The sequence below is a fragment of the Callorhinus ursinus genome, unplaced genomic scaffold (genome assembly GCF_003265705.2).
Source record: "Callorhinus ursinus isolate GAN/ISIS: 27379988/994484 unplaced genomic scaffold, GSC_fseal_2.0 scaffold1, whole genome shotgun sequence".
In the NCBI taxonomy this organism is placed as follows: domain Eukaryota; kingdom Metazoa; phylum Chordata; class Mammalia; order Carnivora; family Otariidae; genus Callorhinus; species Callorhinus ursinus.
In genome coordinates, this window is record NW_027397063.1 from 3,628,053 (window position 1) to 3,653,251 (window position 25,199).

The window sequence follows — 25,199 nt, forward strand, 5'->3', positions numbered from 1 at the left end:
TGGGTGGATGGATGGATGGATGGATGCATGGATGGGTGGGTGGATGGATGGATGGATGGATGGATGGATGGATGGGTGGGTGGATGGATGGGTGGGTGGATGGATGGGTGGATGGATGGATGGATGGATGGGTGGGTGGATGGATGGGTGGGTGGATGGATGGATGGATGGGTGGATGGATGGGTGGGTGGATGGATGGGTGGGTGGATGGATGGGTGGGTGGATGGGTGGGTGGATGGAACAGAATGGTATGATATATGATTTTAACATAAGGTTGGGAAGTTGTTACTCTAAATTCCTTTGGCTGCTTTCATGGCCACACTGGAGAAGCCCTGAGGTAAGGATATGGCTCTGTAAGAATTCCAAGGAAGCTCTGCAATATTAGCATTAGGCTTTAAAAACTTGAGACCACTTTACCTTCTCTCTCCTACATTTTTGGCTAAAGGAAAAATCTTTGGACTGGGCAAACAAGTCCAGCAGAGAAATCTGAGGGGCAGTAAGTTAGGTGGTCTGAACAATTAGTAATTCCACCTCAAGCAGATGCCCTTGTACGGAGAGGCACTGGTCAGCACTGGCTGCTTGGTGTGTGAGGGGTGGCCACTGCATACCCTCAGGATGGCCAAATGGCCACCGCTCATTGAGGGGGTTGTATGGAATGTCTCCCAACATGTAGAAATTTGCTTAAGGGTGATGTCATCCCCAATTACCCAATTATGGGGGACCAGAGCCCTGCATAACCATGTTATAAACTTGCTATAGATGGAAACAGGAAGAAATTCCATCGTTCCATCATTTTCGTATGAGGAGCAGCAAAACAATCTTTCTCTAAGGGAATAAAAGTACCCCACCCTGCTACCCCACTTTTTAAAAAATCATGGAGGAGACAAAGAAAAGAAGAAAGAGCACACGCAGATGGCCATTGTCTTGAAGAGGTTAAACCAATGCCTGGGTTCTGGAAGAACTCATCCAGAACACACTCAACTTGTCCAACCAGGGGACAGGCTTACAGTCAGGCCCCGACTCTGGACCAGGCACCTGTCAGGTTCTGGGGTGGGGTCTCCCCCTGGGATGTTCTGCACAGGCAGGACTTATGATGACTGGGCCCGAATGGGTTTGAAAGGAGGGTGTCACCGGGCTCGGGGGTCACGTGACTCAGTTGCCACAGCTCTGCCCTTCGGTGAGCTGGTCCATGATCTCATCTAAAGGTTTACTGGGTTGCGCGCCTGGGTGGTTCAGTCGGTTAAGCGTCTGCCTTTGGCTCAGGTCATGATCCTGGGGTCCTGGGATCGAGCCCCGCATGGGGCTCCCTGCTCTGCAGGGAGCCTGCTTCTCCCTCTGCCTCTGACCCTCCCCCTGCTGGTGCTCTCTCTCTCTCTCTCTCTCTCTCTCTCTCAAATAAATAAAATAATATCTTTAAAAAACTAAAGGTTTACTGGGTCAAGGCCTTGAACTGCCATGGCAATCGATCAGCTGATGAACATTTCGAAGAGTGCTCAGCTGTTTGCTGGATGAATGAGCGCTCCTGACCCTCTGGAGTCCAAGAGCTAGCATGTACTCATACGTCCCAGGTGTCACACCCTTTTCTGCATATATTGCTTATTCTCCCTCCTGGCTATTGGCACACCTGAGGCGCGTGGAAACTGAGTCATCTGACCGAGCTCACAAAGCTGATACAGAGGCGGTTCTCAAACCCAGGCGGTGTGACCCAGGAGCTCGGGGTCTGTAAGCACTAAGCCTAGGACGACAGGCCCCAGCGCCCAGACCTGCCTCCATGCCTGAGCTGCTCCACGCAGGCCCTGTCCTTCCTCCAGAAGCCGCGCCTGCCATCTTGCTTTCTCTCTGGGTGTCCCGCGGTCCTCTTCTCTCCCTGGACCACTCCTGGCATCTCCTCCAGGCCCGGCCTCTCCCTCCCAGCCCCCGGCAAAGTTCCCTCCTGTCTCCCCACCCTGTCTCTACCCCGAGATGGGTTTGTGACTCTTTATTTTTGTTTTCTGCTCATAATAAAAGTATATCTATCTTAAGTTAAAAAGAAGGTCAAATACTTTATGTTTAAGGAAAAGTTTTTTGTTTTTTGTTTTTTTGGTTTTTTTTTTTTTTGAGAAGCTCCTTCATTTTCCTCCAAGCAAGGAGGCAGGAAAGGATGTTGATTAAACACAGTTCCCAGCACCTGGGTTTGCACGGCCCTACGTCTCATCTGCGTCCCTTCTGCTATCACTCCTGACGGCTGTGCCGAGGGGCCTGTGCCCACTCTTACTGTGAAAAGGTTCTAGATCTTTCTGCCCTACTCTTCTTCTTAAAAGCAAATTTCACAGCTCTCCACTCACCAGGAAGAGCGAATCATCCGTTCTAATCCCCAACCATAGTAGGAAGTCCCTATGCCCAGTCAGCACCCCGTTGTTTTCATTTATTTTATTTCTTCTTTATCTGTTTCCTAAATCCCAGGTCCTCTTCATTCCCACCCCAAGTACAAGTCGCTGGCCCTTGGAACAGGACTGACAGACAGGCGTCGGCTCACTAGTGACCTTCCAGGGAGTGCTGCCTTCAAACCTCTTTATCCGAAAACGCTTTCCTCTTCCAGCCTGCAAGGACCCCTAAAATCTCCCTATCATTGGGGTGATTCCTTTGCATGAGGAAGTTAAGTCTATGCAACAAAGGGATGTAGCGAAACGTTCCCTGTACAGTCTACAAGATGGGTGCTCACCCTAGAATTCTTTTCCTTTTTCGGTTTAAAAATTTTCATAATAGCATATTGACAAGAAAAAAAAAAAGAAAGAAATCAGGTCCCCAGGTGGTTCCTCTTAAATATTTCATCTAGAATAGGAAGACATTGGTTCACCCAAACGAACTGTCAGGTCGTCAGAAGAAGGGGCCGGAGCGCAGGGACACCGAGCTGGAAGGCGGGGCTGTCCCCCAGGTAGGTTTGACGGGACTCACGGCGCGCCTGGACCACAGCTGGCCTCCTCGCTCCTCAGAGCCCCGCGCGCTCGACAAGCCGGGCACCATGACTGCAGTTTTACAGGCCCCGAAACAAGGGGTCCAAGAGTTCATCTGCCCAAGGAAACTGCCCAGAACAAGTTAGAAGGTGCTGGAACGCTGGACAAAAACTTAGGACATTTGCCTCCTGGTTCCACGTTCTTTCCATCGGGGGCAGGACTGGCGGGAACCCCCAGTGGGCGATCCACAGAGCAGCCCGGAGCACAGGCTTGCCTGCTGTGTGACTTCAACAAGTCACTCGCCCTCTCTGAGCCTGGCTTCCCCAGCTGAAACAGCATTGCAGGCTCCACCTCCGGGGCTGGGGAGCACATCCGTGCTAACAGGAGGAAGGAGCGCGCGAGCCTGGCCGTGACAGAGCTCGAGGAAGGGGCTTCTGCTCCCCTGCCAGGACAGGGGGTAGGGTGAGATGGGGGGACAGGTATGGGGAGGTCTGGGGAGCAGCGTGGCAGTACATTCCCGACGGGAGGCGGGGGCCACTTGGGAACATCAGACACACCGGCCACCTCCCTGCCGCCCCACTGATGGCTGCCCAAGGAGAGGGGGGTTCACCTGTAGGTATATTTCCAACAGAAAACTCTTGTGTCTATTTTGAAACAACTTGTCTCCAGCCCTTTAGGTTCAGCACATGTAGGTTCGGGCCTTAACCAGCCCGCTTGCCCCAGTGATAGGACAGCTCCTCTCCAAGGCCAGGGGGCTGAGTCCAGCACTTACGACGGCCAGGTGCGTGTCATCTAAAGACCCCACAATAATCACCCTACACAGGAGGTACGCTTTATCATCCCCATTTTACAGATGAGAACACCGAGGCCTGGAGAACGTAAGTGACTCGCCCAAAGACACAGGCAGCAGGGCAAAGAGCAAGGTGTGAGCCCAAGCATCTGACCCATAGCCACGCTCAGGAGCTTACACAGCACCGTGCTCGAGGGGGAGGATGGAAGTGCTTTCTCAAAAGCACCCCTGGGGGTCATCTCTGAGTATTTGCTTTCCCAAACATAGAGAAAGCAGATGTCGTATTTTTACTTTACCCCCACTGCTCTCTCCATCCCCCAACCACTCCCGAACACACTCAGGAGAAGTGGAGACCTGAAATTACTCTATAAGAACAAGGGCTCACACTTAGGAAATTGCCCCTTCCTAATCACATGAAGGTAGAGCTCAGGAAGGGGTGCCAGCTACCCGGGGCTGCGTTGCACTCTTGGGCCCGGCAGAGGGTGGCCCGTCCTCCCTGCCGGCTGGACCACCATGGACCTACTCTGTGTTCTTAGCAAGTCATGTTCCAAAGTATGGCCTGCTGGGCCCAGATCTGGGAGGTTAGTTTTAGAACTGGAAGGGGCCTTTGTGATGACATAATCCAGGCCCCTCACTGGACAGTGGGGGACACGGAGGCTCAAAGAGGCAGGGCAGGGAGCTGGGCTCCAAACCCAGGGCTCCTGACTCCCAGCCCAGGGCCTCCTCCCTGCAGCCGCCTCTGGAAACTGCAATGGGAATAAAATATCAAAGGCTCCAGGCAGGCTTCTCAGAGCGTGAGCCCGAGGAAACGCTGACCGCGGGCAGCAAATGCTCCAACCCTTCTCTATCCACAGGAGCCAAGAACGTCCCAAGAGAACATGTGCCCCGGGGACCCCAGGTCTGCAGGCAGGCAAGTGGGGAGCTGGCCCAGGCCCCCCAGGAGGGAGCCAGGGCCGGGGGGAGGGTCCCCTGCTCTGCAGACTCTAGACCTGCGGTGAAAGCAGGAACTTGGTGATTGACTCTGCAATGCCAGACTGGGGGTGTTTCCGGGAAGCATCGGGGCGACAAGGAGCCACGGTGCTTGTAAGTGGAAAGGAGTGGAAGAGGCGGAAAGAAACATGGGGCGGCATGCAGGGGGGACACAAGCACGAAGCCACACAGAGGTGCTAGTGTGTGAGAGCTGGGGGGCAGGGGGCGCGAAGCAAGGCCGGGGTTAGGGGAGAGAGGCTTACTTCAGTAGTTTGATATTACACATAATCAGCTCCTTCCAGTTAACAAAAATCATAGCACCCTCTTTCTCCGTCAGCAGCTCACACTCCATCAGGGGTTTCTGAAAGATCTACAGGTGCAGAAAACGAAGCGGTTCAGAAAGCAAACAGTTAGCTCACAACTCGAGCACAATGCACGCAGCTCTGTTCCACGCATGGAAGGGCCCGCGGGCAGCTGCGCCTTCCAGCAGCATCTGCAGCAGATGGCCCCTCCTCTGCCTGAGCCGCTGGGGGTCCCCATCAGGTCTGCCCTGTTTGACGGGGGGAGGCCAGCTGAACTCTCGAGGCTGGGCCTTCCCTCCCCCAGGACAAAGCCGAGAGGTCTGTGCAAGGTCCCACACACTCTTCCCTGCCCACGGTGGGGGATGGGCGCAGCCAGGAAAAGTGGGGGCTTCAAGATGCACGTGGGTGTGCATGCTCGCTTCATGCTCGCCTGCAGCATCTGCTCCCCAGACAAGCCTTGGGCATCCCGAGGAGAGCAGCCGTAAGCAGCGGGGCCTCCAACAGGGACCCTGGGTGGGGGCTTCTGGCCCCTGCTGGGCCAGTGTAGGGACTGGCTGCGGGAAAGAAAGGAGCCTGCCCAGGCTCCAAGCTCCATGTGGTTGGGTGACTCGGGGTAAATCACAGCTCTCCGCCCAGCCCCACGTGGGGAGCCTGGGCCTCCAAAGAGGTCATTATCTAGCACCGGAGGCATGGGGCACTTCGGAAGGTTCTTTAGAGATGGGACAGCCTATCATTGACATAAACGTGGCCGGGCTCAGGCTGATCTCTGGGAGCCCTATTCTTCCCGTGAGTTCTTAAGCCGACGTGGAACCCGGCATATACCAGACCACTACACAAAAGTGCCACATCTAAGGGGGCGACACTCACATCCTAGACATCCGAGATTGTATATTTAGGGACTCTCACGTGTCTTGAGGAGGGGGCACCTTTTTTGAGTGTGCATCAACACTTCCTAGGCATGACTGGTGGCCTCCTGGACCCCAAACCTATCCTGCCTTCTGTACTCATTCAACACGGGGCAGCTGAGCGGTGGCTTCCTGGGTGTAAGACTGTCCAAGGAGATGGTTGCACAACTGTTAGGTGGTAGGAGGTGGGGAGGGGGCAGGAGTTTCAAAACTCTTACAGTACTTTTCAAACTGTAGAGTGACCCTGACATCCAGTTCTGCAAACCCCTGTTTGCCAATATGGCCACCTCCCATGAGTATGGACCAAAGGCTTCTTGAAAAGCAGGGGTCCCCAACTCTGCATCTCCCCAGCCTTCTAGACCAAGTGGCCCAGGCCTTTCGACAGCTACCTGGGAGGAGAAACAAAACGAGGCATCATCCAGGACATGGGGGGGGGGCATGGGGACCTGCAAGGAAACATCTTCATCCTCAGCAACAGATTTTCCTCGGGAGTAATATGTACCGCTAGGAATAACTTGAGATATCGGCCGGATTGGCGGCGATTTTCAGATGCCAACCCTGAGGGCCGGAAGACCACAGGACCTGCTCTACGGCATCAACCAGGTGGAGGCTGAGCCACTGCTTCTCTAGACTCTCAATCGCTGCCCATGTGTCTCCTTCCATACACCTCCTCACGGACTCATTCATACCTTGGCACAAGTCATCTCTGCCCCCAAATAGGGATGACTCAGAGGGCCACAGATGACAGTCCAAACTTCTTCTCTTGGGTATGAATCTCCTATGTGATTTACCATCCAGATACTCCCCACGCGTCAGAAAATTTCTCAGGCTGAGAATCAGGAGGCCATTCTCCTTCACTAAGCAGCACCCCCCCACCCTCTGCCAGTGCCCCCCAGCACTCCCGGCACCCACTGCTGCCATTACCTCTGTGACCAACTGCAGGTCATTGACATAGTTCTCCTCTGTGACAATGAGTTCGTGGATGTATCCTTGTCGCTTTCTCTCGGTTGGGGTCAACATATCCAAGAGGTGTAAGTCTGAACACCCTGAAAAACACAACCGTCGGGACATTTCAGTCCAAGTCTGGGGAAGCCCATACAGCTTCTCAGTGAAGAGCCCCGGGGCCCCACGCCTGCTGGCCCCTGTGGTCTCCCTCTGGCTGGGCACTGTTAGGGGTTGAAGTGTGTCCCCTAAAAATACACATGAAAGTTCTAACCCTTGGTACCTGTGAATGTGACCTTATTTGGAATAGGGTTTCTGCAGATATAATCAAATTAAGATGAAGTCACACTCAATTAGGGTGGGCCCTAATCCAATATGACTGGTGTCCATAGAAGAAGATATCCAGGGGTGCCTGAGTGACTGGTGTCCTTAGAAGAAGATATCCAGGGGCACCTGGGTGGCTCAGTTGGTTAAGCGTCCAAACTGTTGGTTTTCGGCTCAGGTCATGATCTCAGGGTGGTGAGAGCAAGTCCCACGTCTGGCTCCACGCCCAGTGCAGAATCTGCTTAAGATTCTCTCTCCCTCTGCCCCTCCCCCTGCTTGCTCTCTTTCTCTCTCAAATAAAATAAATAAATAAAATCTTCTAAAAAAACAGGAAGAAGAAGACATACAGAGACAGACAGAAAGAAGGCCATGTGGCAACACAGGCAAGGACTGGGGTGAAACAGCTACAAGCCAAGGAATGCCAAGGTTGCTAGCAGCCGTCAGAAGCTACGAGAAACGCATGGAAAAAAAATCACCCCTAAAATCCTCCAGAGGCACGTGGCTCTACCCAACACCTTGATTTTGTGCTTATCTCCAAAACGGTGAGAAAATAAACCTCCGTTGTTGTAAGCCACCCCGCCTGTGGCCTTTTGCTGCAGCAACCCCAGCAAACTCATACGGGTGGGGCACGTTCCTGCCCCCTCCAGGCCGCTGAAATAACATCGAGAGGAGACTAGGTAGCAGTTGGCCGGTGTGTCCTGAGCCAGGCGCTATCCAAGTATGTGGACAGCTGTGCTTAAGGCTCACACAGATACTATAATCATCGCCATTTTACACACAGGGACGCGGAGGTTTAGACAGGTTGACCCGCCCAAGATGTCTCAGCTGGGTGGTGGCCGAAAGTCGAACCTGACACTTTGAGACCAGAAACTGGGCTTGACCCCAGACCACTCCTGTTGGGTCCAAGCTCCAGGAGGGCACCAGGTTATCCTGAGGTTGGATTTTGGAGGATGAAGGGGCTGTGCCGAGGCTCCTGATGGGCGTGGGGACAGGGCAGATCAGTGTGGAGCGCATTCAGACAGCGCCACGTAAACTCTGAGCCAGGCTGCCGCCTTGGCCTCTAGGAGCTGAGCAGCAAGCCTGCAGACAGACAGGGAAACCCCTCCAGTGGCAGGCAGCTGGGCCCATCTGTGGCCCCAGGTGCCCAAGGGAAGGGGCTCTGTTGACCTTACAGGGGGCACACACAGGAGACGGTGCCTGCCCTTGCCTCTGCTCACCTGGCTGGTCATTTCGGGTTTTGTTTGCATCAGATGTTCTCAGGTTATCAGTAGAAGCTGCCTCGTGACACAGGCACTCTGGGATGAAGCCCGGGAAGCTCCGTTCTCGGGGGGCGCCCCTCCAACAGGCCTGGACCCCCCCCCCCCCTGTTCCAGGCCAGTGGGTTCTCCTCTCCTTTTTTTTTTAAGATTTTTTTTAAATTTATTTTTGACAGAGAGAGAGAGCACAAGCAGGGGGAACAGCAGAGAGAGAGAGAGAAGCAGACTCCCTCGGACCCCAAGATCATGACCTGAGCCGAAGGCAGACGCTTAACCGTCTGAGCCACCCAGGCGCCCCTCTCCTCTCCTTTTTATGAGGGGTTCTTCGTTTAATCACAAAAAAACCAGATTTGTCAAACAGACTGAGAGGTGTCCTGGATGTCGGTGGGAGTGGGAGCAGAGTCCCAGCCACTTGCTGTTGGCATACCATATGCCCACAAGGGGGCGCAACGGAGCATGATGTGAAAACCCAGCGGCCACCAGGGGTTCTCAGAGTTCCCAGACCCACGGTAGCAACACCAGGGAACTTGTCAGAAATCAAATTATCAGGCCCCTGCGGAATAGACGACCTGGAGTTGGGGCCCAGGAATCTGACGCAACAAGCTCTCCAGGTGATTTTTTTTTTTTTTTTTTTTAGGCAAACTAAAGCTTGGAAGCTTACTCTGGGCTGTCAGGGGTTTCTCCAAGTTTCCATCTTCCCCCTCGGTAATCAATATGCTGGAAGCTTCTGCCAATAGAATGATCCCTCTGGGGGCGAATGATATCACTGACTTCCCACCGAATGTTTGTGCCAGAGATTAACTCCAAGTCTGGGTGCTTCCAGTACCCAGTCTTGTCCCCTCCCCTGGCCAAAGGCCCTTTCTAGAATGCCGTAGCTTCTCTTCCTGGAACAGGACAATTCCGTGATGGGCAGGCAGATGCATGCTGGGAAAGCAGCAGGGATGAGCCATCCTTACGTTAATACCCTCCATACCCATCCATCTAAGACCTCACTGAAAGCCACCGCAGCCAGGCCAAGCTGTCATTCCACGCGGGCCATGGCAGCCGGGTCACGCTGTCATTCCACCGGGTCCATGAGCGGAGCATAAACCACCAGGCAGGTCTGCAAATGAATCTGGAACCTGGACCCTCTGCTCAACCCCCAGCCTGGCCCAGCTGTTCTTGGGGCATTGGCTGTGCTTTATTAGAACGACTGCTTCCACAGCGAACTCTCAGGAAGGAAGCAAGTCCTGATCGCTCACTCTGGTTCCTTCGGCCACCCTCTGCCCAGCTGTGTGAGCTTCGGCTTCTGGGAAGTAGCGTGATGCCCCCAATTCCTTTGGCTTTCGTGAGGAAAGCCCCCCGGGAAACACTCTTCAGCTCGGGAGGAAACATCTCGTGCCTGCCCTGTTCTCACCAGACCTTCCTGTTAGTGAGTCAAGGAGCCCAGGGGCAAGGCCATTTCTTGTTATAGGACAGAATACTGTCTTTGCATGGCAGGGACTTGGGTGATGAGACTCAGGGAACAGAGTCTCCCCTAGAATGTGCAGGACATTGCTTGCTGCGGGGATATTAGAATATTGTTTAGAGCTGGTGTTCTAAGATTCATCCCACAAACACTGTGCAATGAGGTGTGCAGGGATACAAACATCGGGCTCGCGGTGGACCCCGGTTGGACAGTCTGCTGAACGTCCCCTTAGGTCACAAGTTCCCTTGGAAGCTATCACGGATGCTATAAACTCCGCCCCCAGAAAACCCATGTGTGAGACACACATAACATGCACACACATTTTGCACGCAATTTTACAAGGTTCACAGGCCCTCTTGAAGCTTGTTTGGGGGTCTCATTCATTCGTTCGACAAATATTTACTGAGGCCCCATCATGAGTCTGGCACTAGCTGATGGGTGCTAAGGATTCGCCATGAAAGAAGAGAAATGCCTGCCCTCCAGAACACACGGCTAAGAACCTTGGGGTCCTCAGCTGGGGGTGGCACTACTCCCCATAGGCTGAAGGTGGTACTGACCTCCCCCCAAATTGAGGCTCCTACTGCATTCACCCCCACCCCCAGGCTGAGAATGCATTCTTGGTTGTCGTAATGACTAGAGGTGATGGCTGGGATTGGGTGGGCTGGACCAGAGCCGCTACATGTCCTGCAATATACAGGACAGAGAATTGCCTGCCCCAATGTCAACAGCCCACCACTGAGAAACGCTGACATTACTGGAACCTGACAACGGGACCAGGACTACCCTCTGCAGCGTGGATGGTGCAAGCGACCAGCAGGCACGTTTAGGATGACTGAGAAATTGGAAACGAGGATCCAGGAAGACACCTAACAGGAAATGGCTTGCTCTGGATTTCAGAAGTTCTTTGGAGTCTTCAAGTTTTACATGGTTTTGAAGAAGCTCAGAGCCAAAGCAATAGCAAAAGGTCTGGAGGCGGGGGCAGAGAATGAGGCCATCAGTCCAAGAATCCCAGGTGCTGGGGCCAGTTTGGGGTGCACTGGAGGTCTATGACACATTGTGGTCATCCACCCAGCAGACCCACGTCAGGGCTGATGGAGCTGAGAGATGCTGTGTGACTCTGCACTGCTTGTCTCAACAAGTTCCACCCCATGCCGCCCACCTACCAGCGTGCCCAGAGACAAGAGGAGGGCTCAGGTGGCCTCTCCGGGCCCCAGCATGCAAAGAAAAGCAAAGATATTTCGGGGAGATTTGTCTCAGCATTATAAGCCAACACTCTTGGCTTTGAATTGTCTTTTTAGCTACTCAACTGACCCGTAGGATGCTGTTTTGAAAATTCTTGTTGGTGGGTGCCAGACCGAGAGAACCATTACAGACCTAAAATAGGCAGTTTAAACTAAAAAACATCCTTTCTTTGAAAATTTAATATTTAGAAAAACAAACGAGTTTAAAAACTCCATTATTCAGAGCAGGGTAAATGGAAAAGACATTTCAAATAAAAGAGTTTTCTTTAAGGGTGGAGGGACATGGTCCTTCTCTCCTTTGGGAACCAGGATAAACATGGTTCGCTGGCTCCCTTTCCCAGTGAAAAATGAGAGGATAAAGTACAGCAAATAACTTTTCACGGACATCTCGGTGTGATGAAGGGATTCTTAGAACTAACCATAATCCACTCACAGCTGCAATAATATTGCAAGGGACTCCAGGCAGTTAAAAATGATCCCCAATTACAGCCCACATAAAATTCCTAATCTATGTGCTGTCCCTTATAATCTTGTGGAGTTAGACACATTTACAACATGGAGAGAGCCATGATACCCCTTTGGAAGGATTTGAGTCTGGGGTACTGGAAAGAATACGGGAAAATCTTACCCAAAAAGGTCATCTTGTCCCCTCAATTAGAAAATATTCCTATGAACAGCACAGTCTAAATAAATTGCTTTATTACCAAAGTAATACATAAACACAGGCTTAATGTAAACAGTTCAAAGGATACAGAAGTACTTAGGGTAAAACCTGAGAATCACCCCTCTCCACAACCCCCCACCATTCTCATTCCTGTCCCAACAAGGTCCATAATTTAAAAAAACCAAACCAGCCCCCACAGCAAGCTGGCCCCCGGGCAAAGCAAATAAACAGGCTTTGTTCCTGTTATGAACGGGCCAAGGTATACTATAAGATGGTCAGTAAATATGTACTAAGTTCCTATGAAGTCCAAGAGACACAGAAATGAGCAAGATAATGTCCTTGTCCTCAAGGAAACTCACAGCCTCCCTCCCAGAGGGAGGCTCGACATGAAAACTAAACTTAAAATAGCAGGCAACAGAGACCGGGCCTGTAGGCCACGGGGATGGCAGAGTCGGTAGGGCTCAGAGAAGTAGACGCGCCTCGCTCCTCACCCCGAGGGAGGAAGGCTCCTCGAGGCGGGGGCGGGGGGAGGGCCCGTATCAGGGAGGATGGGGCCATCACGTTGGGGGTGCCGGGCCGGCATGCCCGGTCAATGCAGAGATGCTGTGGGGGATAAGGTGCGAAGTGGAAAGAGGGTAAGGTGGGAGGTGAGGTCATGATGCCAGAGGGCCCAGGTGAGAAATCTGGGTACCACTCAGCCGTATGGAAACTCAGGCAATGGTTTTTCATCTTTAAGGGAAAGGCTATATAGCAATGTCTCTGGAAACACGCCGCCCAAATCGTCCGGCTAACATGGCCCCGCTCCCCAGGGTACACACTGGAGCTGGAGATCCCATCTCTCCTGAAGGCTTCTCCAGGCTTGGCCTGAATGTGGGACACGGGAGCCTCATGGGTCCTGGTGTCTCCTGCCAGGTGAGCCCACGCCCCCCCAAGGCTACACTGGATTTCTTCTGGGAAAATGAATCTACCTGTGCTGCCTTCAACCCCATGGCCAGAATGGCACACGTGGGTGGCTCATCCTATAGGAAAGGTCACAGCGGATGTGCCATAGAGGAGGGCTCTCTGGTCAGAGCGCTTCGCCCTCCACCTGCAGCTGACCTGCAGCTGATGTCTGACCGCCCCCCACCACCCCCACCCCATTCTCTCAGCTGTGAACTTGGCCCTTCCCGCCATGTGCTGTGCCTGGAGCTGGGACTTGCGGATGAATGAGGTGAGCGGGGTCCTTGTCCTCGGGGAGCCTCGGTCTACTAGAGGCTCGGGCAGCCCATCCAGGCGCTGTTCTTGCCAAAGCACAGCTTCCTTGCAGAGGCACCCCTGTAAGCTGCCAGCCCTCGAGACCTCAGAGCTGAAGTCCCTGAGACTAGATTTCCATGGGGGTCTAGAGAAGCTAGGGGGGAGCATGGAGACCTGTTGGGGGGGACGTCAGAGGGGTGCCCCCTGATGGCGCCAAAGCCCAGGCCGCCCTGTCCAGCCTGTCTTGGGGACCCACCAGCTCCCTCTGGGGGTTCCCACCCGGCCACACTCAGTATAACCCAGCAGCTTCAAAAGTACCAACTTTTGGCTTCCAGATAAAGCGTTCTCCCAAGAAGGGGGCTCCGGTCTATGTGGGCTGCCAGGCAGTTTCGTGACGACTGAGAATTTGCAAAAATCAAATTACTCTCGGGGTTCAGGTCTCTCTTAACTTGCCATAAAGGAGAATATTGGTAGCTTTGTAACAAAAGGCAGAACGCTCGTGGCTTCAGAGCCAGGGCTGGAATCCCTGGCGTGGCGTCAAGTGCCCCACGGTATGCGCTTGTCAGCTCATTCCTGGCCCCGGTTCTGTTACCCCCAAGCCTTTGTTGTCCCTCCTTCCTGAGCTCCTGCTTTCTTTTCGGTTCGTTTTGTTCTGGCTTTTTAGAAGATTTTATTTTTAAGTAATCTCCACGCCCACATGGGGGGGGGGTCGAACCCAAAACCCCGGGATCGAGTCGCGCGCTCCACTGAGCCAGCCGCCCACCCCCTGAGCTCCTGCTTTCAATGTGTACTATCCTGCAGTATCCCAGGGGCCCTTAGCAGCGGCCACACACAAATCCCTTGGATACACAAGGCAAATTGGGGCGTTAGAAGTACAGACACATTTTTATTGGAATGTGAGGCAGTAGTTTGGACCAGAGGGACCGCGGAATACATTCCAGAGGAGCAGGAATTTGAGCTGGGCTCCGTCAGGGTGGGAAGAAGGAGAGAGGGAGCCAAGCAGAGGGAGTGGGCAGAGAAAAGGGGAGGAAGAGCAGGATGCCCGGAGCCCCAGACCCGGGGTGGGGGACGCAGATGCGGGGGTAACAGGGTGGAAGGAGAGCCACGCTGGATGCTCCCACAGGCCACACGCTTCCAAGCACCGTATGCTCGTGACCTCACTGAGTCCTCACCAACCATCCTGTGTGGTAGGTACTGCTGTTAGTTTCCCATTGAACAGACAGGACGACTGAAGCACGGAGAAGTACCTTGCCAAAGCCTCGGTTAATCAACAGCGGAGGGAGTCGTACCGGGAGCTTCCGCTCTGGGCCACCATGCCTCCCGCCTTGCTGGGAAGGTGACATATTCATCCACCAGAGCTGCTGTAACAAAGCTCCAGGGGCTGAGGGGGGGTGGGGGTGCACAGAGGAGAGAAATGGAGTCTCCCAGCTCCGGAGGCAGCAAGGCCAAGGTCAAGGTGCCTGAAGGGCTGGTTTCTTCTGAGGCCTCTCTCCTTCGCGGGCAGATGGCCATGTTCTCCTCACACGGCCTTTCCTCAGTACAAAATCGTCCCCCTGGTGAATCTCTGTGTCCAAATCTCCTCTTCTCGTTAAGGACACCAGTCAGATTGGCGTGGGGCCCCCATAACAGCCTCAGCTTGATGACCTCATAAAGGGTCCATCTCCATATACAGTCATATTCTGGGGGCCTGGGGGTAAGGGCCTTCAACTCTTCAGTCTGGGGGTTGGGGCCACAGGTCAGCCCAGGTGGGAAAGCATGGTCAAGGAGTCTGAACAGCAGGGCGAGATGGTCTTTGGTGGTGGAGCCGGGAGAGGCTTGGGCTGTGTTGCAGAAGGGTCCCCGAGGCAGATGCATGGGGGTGGGGTGCGGGCTGTGGCCCCAGAGTCGGGCTGCACATGGGAATCACCTGAGGGGCTTTTATAAAGCCCAGCATCCCTGTGGTCCCCTGGACCAGTCAAATCCGCCTGGCCGGGGTGCGGCCTGGGCATCCCTAAGTCGTGAAGCTTCCCAATAGCTCCAACGTGCAGCCAAGAGTGAGGACCGCTGCATCGGAAGCCTGCCCAGAAAGCAAGAAAGGGAGCAAGGCTCAGAAACTAGATCCGTCCAGGCTCCCGTAGCAGGAGAGTTGTCACAACGGCTGAACCGATTCCAGACCGAGGCGGGTCACCGTCCAAAGGGAAATGAAGGCTGTGACCCGGAATGCCGTCCCTCCGTCTAGGGCCCGGAGCCCAGATGGCCTCCGACGCCGTGTTCCTGGAGGCACGCTGCCCCTGCCGGACCCCTCACGCTCGGGCCAGAGCTCAGGAGGTCACTCTGCTCAGTGCCCCCGTCATGTCGACGGGACAGCAGCGACCAGAGAGGCACGGTGACTTCTGCTAGCAGGAATACAGCCTGCACTCTTGCTGTCTTGGGAGACGGAGACTCGCAAGGAAACCGCCAGCTTCTCAAAGAGTGGGCCCAGGGTGGCTCATCCCCATGCCCCGCTGCGAGGACGCTCTTGTCTTTGGCGCCCAGGGCTGGCAGGGGTGGGCGGCAGCCAGGCTGGGGTCCAGGCAGCTGCGTGTCGTCTGAAGAGGACCCTCGGCTGACCAGTCCCAGGACCCAGCTCTGGCGGTGCGGAGGGGCAGGCGTGCTCCTCCTCCCAACGGAACTTTCTTCTCGAGGCTCTAAGAAGAGCCTGGTCCCCTGCAGTCTCTCCTAACTTGGCAAACTGACCCCGTGGAACACAAGAGACCACCTGAGCCCGGGACATTTCCTGCTCAGTGTCAGCAACTGCATAGATGCGCGCGGGTCCCTGCTTTCATGGAGCTTCCATTCTAGTGGGGGAGACAGAAAACCAGATACACGCATAAATACATCGCAGTTAGGGCGGTTACAAGAACGATGAATGACAATTCTTACGCCTATTAAGCTCACGGCCGGGCCTAGGGTCTCCTCGTGGGAATTGATCTTGTAAGCCACGGTGCCTTCCCAAGCACGGCTTGGGGTAGCATTCAAGGCCACACGCAGCCTGGGGACTGAAGGCCAGGGGGTTGTCTCCTCGTGGCCTAACTGGGGAGGAAGGCTCGAGTCCGCGGGACGAGGGTCCTGTCTGCCACGGCTCCTGAGCGACCCCCGTGGGCTCGGCACCCTGGGGGCCATGCACCTGTTCACGGCAGTCACTACCCTCCGGCTTGAAAGCTGGGGGGGGGCGGGAATGGGGCGTCCCGCAAAATAAACCGTAAAAGGGGGGCTAGAATTGCTACGTATTAGTGGTGTTCCTGTGTGGATCTTTGTGGGGCGCAGGCCTGGCCCCCGGGGGCGCACAGTCTCGTGCGGAGGCTGAGTATCCGTGTGTCTGGGCACCGGCCTCCACCCACTCTGCTTCGCGTGTGGTGAGTAACTAGCGGTTCAGCAAAGGGCTGAGTCGTGGCGAGTCGGTGGTGCCGGGCTGGGCAGTGGGGAAAGGAGGGTGGAGGTGGGAGGACGGAGGTGGGGGAGGTGGGGCGGGCTGGGGCCCCCCCGTGGCTTCACCGTGACCAAGGCCCCTGCAAGGTGGTGAGGAGACGGCGGTGATGGAGGGGCGGTGTTGGTTGGGTAAGACGAGACAGGCTGTGTGGGACTGGACAATGGGGGGGTCCACAGACCCAAGCCCACATGCCCCCGAGCCCTGGGGGCAGGGCGGGGGAGAAGAGGCTCTGGGAGGTTGAGTCTTGCGATCTCTAAGGTGGGGACCGGTGACGAAAGTGGGCATTTCCACCGTCAGAGCAGAGAGTTTTCAAGAGGGCCGCTTGGAACCCCATTGGACCTCTGTTGGGGGCCATCACGGTTACTTGAAGGTGGCCGAAAGAATGACAGATCGGGATGCTAGCAACCAGCCCCGTAAGGGGCGCAGCCCGGGACTTCACCTCGTCAAGCATCAGTGTCACCTCCTGCAAGCTAGAGGCCCATGTCCCCTGCACCTGCCACACATTCAGGTGCTAGAATCCCTCGGATGAGAGCAGCCATCTGTGGGTGTTCCATCAGCAACTCAGAGAGGAAGGTGCTGACCAGGGAAGGCCTCCTTGAGCAAGTGACAACTGAGCTATGCTAAAAAATCAAGCACTGGAGAAGGGAGAGCTCAGGCAGGGCCTCAGCCCAACTACAAGATTTGGGGCCTTAGCACCCGAGGACCGGGAACCCTGGGGTGATGGTGAGCAGAGCACGGGGTGGAGAAGAGGCTGGAAGACAGGGAGCATGGAGCAGGGACCAGTTAGAAGGCTAGTGGTCCTAACGGGAGGGCAGGAGAAACTCGGTCAACCTCAGGGCCTTTGTACTTGCTATTCCTCAGGCTTAAGACACTTTTCCCCGTGACCTTGGCAGACCTCCACCCCCATATCACCTCTCTAGAGAGGCCTTCCCGGGCCATCCCATCTGCGATAGCCCTGGCCCTCAGTCCCGCTCTGGCCCATGTCATCCAGCACTAGCTGAAATGACTGCTTATTTGTCTGCTGGTGGTTTCCTCTGGCTCCTACAAGCTTCATGAGAGCAGGCACCTCGTCTGCTCGTGTTTCCCTGAGCACAGCCCTGTCACCTCATTCCATGTTCCTTGGCCTCATCAAGGAGTCGCCAGGAGATGCAGGTGGGCTGGGCCCCTCCTGGTCTCCCAGGAGCTGTTCTGGCCCTTGACACAGCAGGGTGGTGGGAGGGGCAGGGGAGAGAGAGGGAGACGATGGGCAGAGATACTTCTGCCCCTTGAGGGTGGGGTGGGGTGAGGGTTCCTATGAGGGAGACCGTGACAGTGGAGGGTCATGCCGATGACTCAGACGTGTGGGATCTCCCCACAGTGGCCTGGGAACAAGGTCATGCCGCACAGAGGAGAGGGGCATCCTGGTTTCACCTTTTCTGCTGCGGCAGATTATAGGGTTCGAGGTGTGCTGGAGGCCTGGCACACGGAGCAGGCGTATCCCAGACAGAAAGCTCTGGATCCTGAGAGGCACCTCAGGGCGTCTGCGATGGGGCAGGAGAGAACTAATCTCCCAGTCTTCGAGCATGCTGGGGGTGGCTACTCTGGAGACGGCGCTTTGGGGTGGCACCCCCTCGTGACACATGTCCCTTATCCAAGCTTTATGGTTGCTTAAAAACAAAAACAAAAACAAGAAAAACCAAAAAGAACACGCTCCTGGCATGTTTTGGGGCTGAACGTTCCAGGCTTTGCTGGTGAGAGAACACAAGGCCCCGGAATGCAGTGATGAGAAAGAAAGGATCCAGTGACCCAAGGCATCTGTGGCAGGTTTACTGTGGGGCGCTGCATGGGCCTGCCAACACCGTCCCCAGATATGACATTTAGAAGCCTCGCACATTCCATTTGCTCTGTCAGCCTCCCTGGCCTCCCTGCCACCAGCCGTGTGAAACACAGGGCGGCTTTTCCCATTTGCCAAGAGTCTGCTGATGAGGCCGTGTGCACGGCACACTTAGGGAACGGGAGGAAGGTGTGTAGAAAGCTGCTTGCTTCAACCCAGGTGGGCCTCCCACTGGTGGAGGAAAGGGGCCTGGACGTGTGCATGAGTGAACGAGATGTCTGATGGTTCTAAGGAAGCCGTCCAGTCTTTTCTCTCTGAAATCCCTAATCTGCAAAAGCACTTTTTCTGTAACGTCTTAAAATGCACACACCCCTCAGTCTTAAAAAATGCACACAACCCTCCACAGTCTGGATTCATTGCAAATAAGCAAGAAGCCAGTAAAACGGATTCCTTCATGCTCAGGGACCAGATGCAGATGCCCTTTCTCTCCAAGGCTATTACCTGTGGGGGCTTGGTGCTATCATTGTCCCTCCGTACGTAAATGAAGAGCCGGAAGCACAACGGGGTTAAGTAACTTGCCCGCAATCACACAACTAGTAAGGAGCAGCGCCGGGATTCGAACCCACGCTCTGAACCACCACCCTGCATCCTTTCCTAGCATCTCTAAAAGCCCAGGATACAGTTATGTCGACCCCTCTGCCCCCACTATCTGCCCGCAGAAAAATATTCCAAAGTCTTAAGAGAAATGGACAGAAATATCCCACTGAACTTGTAGATAAGCTGTCGGTGTATCTGGCGCCAGGTTTTTCTGGCAGAGGCCAGGAATGGAGGTGGAGACGCGATGGCAACCATTCTTGGGGAGGCATGAAGGGCGTCTCTGGCAAGCCCGTGTCTTCAGCAAATCCCGCAGTCGGGCTGAGAGGACTAGAAAGGTGGAGGAGGCTGCGCCCCAAGCAGGTGCCACGATGTGCTGGAGTTTGGCACCGGCCCCCACCCCCAGCTGGGAGTAAGCCACACGCGGGAAGAGCAAGCCACTCTCCATTTTCCACAGCGGTAGCAGTGACTGTGCAAGGCGCCTGGCTTTGCGGGGCTGTTGGCCTCAAGCGGTACAAGCCAGGGGGTCTGGGAGCCGCCTTGGAGAATGTCACTGTAGCTTCCAGAGCCTCGGCGAGTACCCACCCTTCTCCAAGATCCAGACTTCATGGAACCATCCGTGGGTAGCACCTTGCACACACATGCACACACACTTCACGCAACAATCCACGGGGAGCACCCCTGCACACACACACACATGCACGCACACACACTCTTCATGGAACAATCCATGGGGAGCACCCCTGCGTGCACACACACACACACGCATGCATGCACACACACTCTTCATGGAACAATCCACGGGGAGCACCCCTGCACACACACACACGCATGCACGCACACACACTCTTCATGGAACAATCCACGGGGAGCACCCCTGCACACACACACACACACACACATGCATGCACACACACACTCTTCATGGAACAATCCATGAGGAGCACCCCTGCACGCACATACACACACATGCACACACACTTCATGGCGGGGAGCATCTGGAAATCACGGTCCCCATCGGTGTCTGCAAGCGCGCGTGCGCGCGCGCACACACACACACACACACACACACACACACACACACAATCTGTGGACAGCTTAAAACGATAACCTGATAGCTCCTGAGAGGTTGTGTGCTTAACCCCACGTTGCCCTGATATAGTCTTATAGTGGATTCTCATTTTTTATAAATAAAACCTTTACGGATTTTTTTGTGACTCCAGTCCTATTACTTAAAAATGCCTGGGGAGGGGCACCTGGGTGGTTCAGCTCAGGTCATGATCCCAGGGTCCTGGGATCGAGCCCCCGTCAGGCTCCCTGCTCCCTCTCCCTCTGCCTCTCCCCCTGCTCGGGCTCTCACGCTCTCACTCTCTCACATAAATAAATGAAATCTTTAAAAAAAAAATGCCTGGGGAGTGTTTAATTTAAAGGATCAAACTTTCTCCCGAGAGATAATGGAATAGCTACACACCAGGAAACATTCTGGAAATCTGGTTTTTCCCGAGTGGAGTTTGCTTAAAGAAAGGCCCAAAAGAACTCTGGTTGATGTGAAATAGTCACATAAAGCTACCATGAACTTTGACCTTATTATCTTCCCCTATCCCACCAGATCCAAAATATCAGACATTTCGAAGACGCTTTTTTTTTTTCCTTTCCCTGTGCATTTTAGGACTGCTAGCAGTCAATGTAGTTCCCATAAAAATTCTCTTGGGTATTTTTGGAACTAAAAAGAATGAATAGGATTAACTTATAAGTTTGCTAGAAGAAAAAAAAATGAATATTCACTCTCAGAAATAATTTTCCATTGGCCAGGAAGCAGAGCCGTGATTGGGTAGGCCCATCCGCAGCTGTGATCTGGGTGGGTGCCTCCCTGCACCCAATTTCAGGGATAGACCCGCCCGGGACGAGGCTCGCCACACGCTGACATGCCCATCCTTAGCCTCCTTCGTAGACCGGATGAGCAAGACCCCAGGAGCAGCCCCCTGGGACACCATTGCTTTTGGGAAGCAACTGCAGATACACCCTGGTGTCCTTTCTGGGGGTGACGTGGTATACCGAGAACGGAACCCCAGTGCTTCCTTCTTGTTCGTTCATTGTTCAACCCACCCATCCAAACAGTATTTCTGAGAACCTAACCTACTCTATGCCAAGGTGATTGTATTGAGCAACAGGAACTGCTGTTTCATGGGTGAGAAACAGGAATGTTGGCGATTTCATATGCTTCAACCTACTGTTTAGAGGGTTTTCTTATGCTGGTATTACCAGGTTTTTTTTTTTTTCTCTTCAGATGGGATCAAAGAGGGCGTAGAGAGCCCGGTCACCATCTGCTATGGGAGTCTGGATCTGCCCGATTCCCTTCCAGATATGGGGCAGACACCAGTTTCCACCATAGGTGTAATGGTGTAATATTTTTTTACTTTACAAAGGAATGAATCCTTGTTTTATTTTTATTTATTTTTTTAAGATTTTATCTATTTATTTGACAGAGAGAGACACAGCGAGAGAGGGAACACAAGCAGGGGGAGTGGCAGAGGGAGAAGCAGGCTTCCCACGGAGCAGGGAGCCCGATGCGGGGCTCGATCCCAGGACCCTGAGATCAGGACCTGAGCCGAAGGCAGACGCTTAACTGACTGAACCACCCAGGCGCCCCTGAATCCTTGCTTTAGATCAGCTTCTCCCGGACACTCTTTTGTAAAGAGGCGGTCTGGGCTTTGGCCCATCGGCCACCACTCTGTTCCCACAGCTCCCTGGGCCCCGCTCTGCGGTGCGGATAAGCAGCTGGCCTTAGAAAGGCAAGTCAATACCACAAGAGGAAGGTGATTGCATCTGTGCTTTCCTTGTCCATGTGCCACTGTACCGGACGTTCACTCACATGACAAATCAACACCAACTATGAAATTAAAATGATTTAAGGACCAGTTATTTTTAACAAACAACTAAAAAAAAAAAAAATCTGACATCTTTAAACTCTAGGGCCAAAGGAGATAACCTGGCATGACTTCACTAATTTAATTAAAAAATGCTTTCCCTCTCTTTTATCCAACTTGTTGTTAACCAGATTCTCTGAGAACAGGATTTGTACCAAATTACACCGTTTGGGGAAGAGCCAAGAATAAGGTCAAGTGTAAATACAGAACAAAGATTCTGGGATATTTTTTATGCTACAGATACAGCGCAGCAACTTATTAAATGATTACATTTACTCAACAGGAGTTACCAGAACGAACTCAGCCGCCAGCAACGAGGCAACCTTTTGGGCCATGAACAACCAGGTGAACTCTAACCGCAATGGCCAGGGGGTGGGACCAGGGTTTCTCAACCTCGGTACCGGTGACATCTGGGGCCAGATAATCCTCTGGTGTCTGGGGGGGCACCCTGCGTCCTAGGACAGTTAACAGCACCCCCCGCCTCCATCCACCAGATACCAGCAGCCTTCCCCCTGGTTGAGAAGCACTGGGTTGGACGGATCCCCTCCGCTCAAATGCAAACTGAATGGTTTGTGAGAGGAAAGAGCAGTGTCCTGGGGAACAATGTATGTCAGCTCTGCCAACCAGAAAGAAGCCTACAGAATGATCGACCGAGAGGGACTGTGGAGAGAGCTACACGGTGCACAGACTGCGCTACCCACCTTGACAATGAGTCACTTCCAGTCAAACTCAAGGCTGGAGAAGAAACATTGGCTTACTTGGGTGAAGGGGTCCTGGGCAAGAGATGGGGCTCGCTGCCTCGATCCTTGCTCCACAAGTGGGGCGTGGGGGGAAGTTGGAGACGGAGATTTCCCCACCCACCTCTTGACGTTTGCATGTCCTGACATCTGTGCCCAGAAGAGCCATTTCTCTTCCCAGCCGCATCTGGCCCCTACTGCTTATAGGTCTCAGCTTAAGTATTACCTCCTCCCAGAAGGGTTCTCTGCCCCTCTCCCTGCTGCCGCCCTCCCCCACCCCGTCTGCTCTGGGCATCCTTGCATCCATTCCTCCGGCACAGAACTTAGCACCTGACCACACTCACCCCCCCCATATGTTTACACAGACTGCAGTAGTTTGGTTTCTGCTCGTTCTTCCCATTAGAACACGGACTCCAAGAAGACAGGGACCCTGTCTCTACTGAGAACCCAGTGGGGCACCTCCCCCCAAATTATTTGCTGAGCTGATGAAGGAAATCACTCAACTGAATGGCTCACGATTGGCCTCAAGCGCGTGATCATCATCACAAAGAGTTCCGTCGCCGTGTACACTGGTTTGTTTCCGCTAAGGGCGACCAGACTGGCATGTGCAGGGCACAAATGGATGGGGACAGCGGTATGGAAGGCGTGAAAGTTCCCAACCCACCCACACGTTCTGTTGGCTGTTTGACAGACCCAGATTACAATCCATCTTTCGGAAAAATGTTTTGTGCCCCAAGTCCCCTCACGCACCTTGTCAAGGGGTCAATGACACATGCCAAAAGCCCGAGGAGACAGCCACATCCGCTGCGTGGCCGTTCTAGTCTTCAAAACCCTTCTTGTAAGGGGCAATCCTCTACTCCTTGAGGGGGGCGGGGGGGGGGGGGGGGGGGGGGGGAGTAGCGAGGCAAGTGGGAGGGCCATTCAGAGAAGACTCAGTGAGGAGCGGAACAGGGTCTGTATCTCCAAGCCCGAGCATCCTAAGGGACCCGTGGGGCCGCTGGCCCCCTGCTGACATCTAGTCTGCCTGGTCCCCGTCACCACAGCCAGGTTCCAACACCAAAACACAGAGACATTTCCGTCTAACTTTTATATGAAGAATTTAATTATCTATACACATCACTAATTCAAAAGGGCATATTACAGTTGTTAAAGCCGCAGGTTTATATCTTTATATATCTTACATTCAGATCCATGAAAATACTGAAGGGCGAGGAGAGGAGGCTGCGCACCAGCCCCTGCGCCCGGGACTGGAGGGGGGCCTCACAACGCACCTGCCAGCACAGGCAGCTGCTCCCGAGGGAGATGTAACTGCAGGTTACAAAGGCATCAGTGGAAACTGGGAGACTGGGCTCGAGGCTTCCCCTACCCGGTCTCCTGTGCTGTCAGCAACAGGCATTTTTATTGAGAGCTTCCAACTAGTGTTTAAAAAAGACACACACGGCTTCAGCTAGCACGCGTCGGACACATACACAGACCAGGAGCTCCGTTTCATTACTAAGCTGCAGAAATCCCACAGTCTAGTTAAAAAATGTAAACATTGGAAATTAATCGCAGGGAGGCTTCTATACATTCTTTCTTGTCAAGAAAATGACTTGTTCGGAATAGGTCATTCCATGAAAAGGAACTGCAGTAAAAACTTCACATAACAGAGACCGAGAAGAGGTTGTGGGTATTGTGGATCGTCACCACCGCAACGGTGTCGTCTACTGCTTTTATGGTATGAAAACACGCCAAATTAAAAACCCAAAACAGAAAACACCAACTCCACCAGATAAATCTGAGACCAAACAAAAACACAGGTGCTTTCTCACGGGGCTACAGGGTCACTGTGCAAAATCCAATTAATGCAATGTGATTAGAGCATCGTACAAGGTAGTAGCTTTTGCCATGGGAAAGAACTAATTTCTTATGTACAGGATGTATTATTACATGCTCAGCAAGATACATCTGATACACACAAACAAGCACAAAACACCGTCTGTTTAATTGGGGTCATTCTACACGTCTTTAAAAACAGATATACTGAAGTCCTCTGTACGTCTACAGCGGGGGGGAAACCCAAACTACACAATTTAGTTGATAACACTGGACAAAATGAAAAAAAAATACATCAAGTCTCAGATTTATGGACATTTGGAACATTTCTTTAATAGCACATGCAGCATTCCTTGATAGTGGGTCTTTTTGCAAAACTGAAATAGCAAAGGAGTAATTTATTGATTTTTATTAAAAGGCTAAAATATATTTAAAAAAAACACTTTTAAAACTATTGAAAGCACCTGTGCAAAGGTGGGGGGGACATCAATTTGAGTCACTAGGAAAGCCACAAAAGGACCCACTACCCTGTGTATTTTTTGTAAGGTTCGCTTCTATCTCTGTAAGTAATAGCTTGACATTGTCATCACATGCAACTAAAGTAAAATGAGGTAAACTGCTCTGCAGTGAGTTCTTCTACTCAGAAGGCAGTAGGTGATCATGCTGGAAGTCACATGATCAAGGCTGCATCTCCCATCATCCCTCTGGGCAGTGATATGGGATAGTGGGTCTCTTTGAGGACTTTCAAGCCTGAGGGGGGGATGGACAACATATGATTCCTAGAAAAAGGAGGAAAACAACACATAAGCAAAACAAAACAATGAGCAAAATTCAAGCTAGGAAAATGAGTCAGGCATGT

At 53.3% G+C, this 25,199-nt stretch overlaps 1 protein-coding gene across 4 annotated transcripts in view; it reads right to left on the bottom strand.

Annotated features, from left to right (window-relative positions):
* The window catches only part of ITSN1 (intersectin 1), a 211,444-nt gene that overhangs the window by 23,190 nt on the left and 163,055 nt on the right, over positions 1–25,199 (bottom strand). For 2 of the 4 annotated variants that reach the window (XM_073891016.1, XM_025871872.2), the window contains one exon: positions 23,606–25,119. In XM_073891016.1, the coding sequence (XP_073747117.1) occupies positions 25,118–25,119 (2 nt within the window). In that variant the 3' untranslated portion in view covers positions 23,606–25,117. Of the gene's footprint in view, positions 1–4,955; positions 5,063–6,823; positions 6,946–13,879; positions 15,823–23,605; positions 25,120–25,199 lie in introns of those variants that run through there. The other 2 variants (XM_025871885.2, XM_025871877.2) reach the window with 2 other exon arrangements.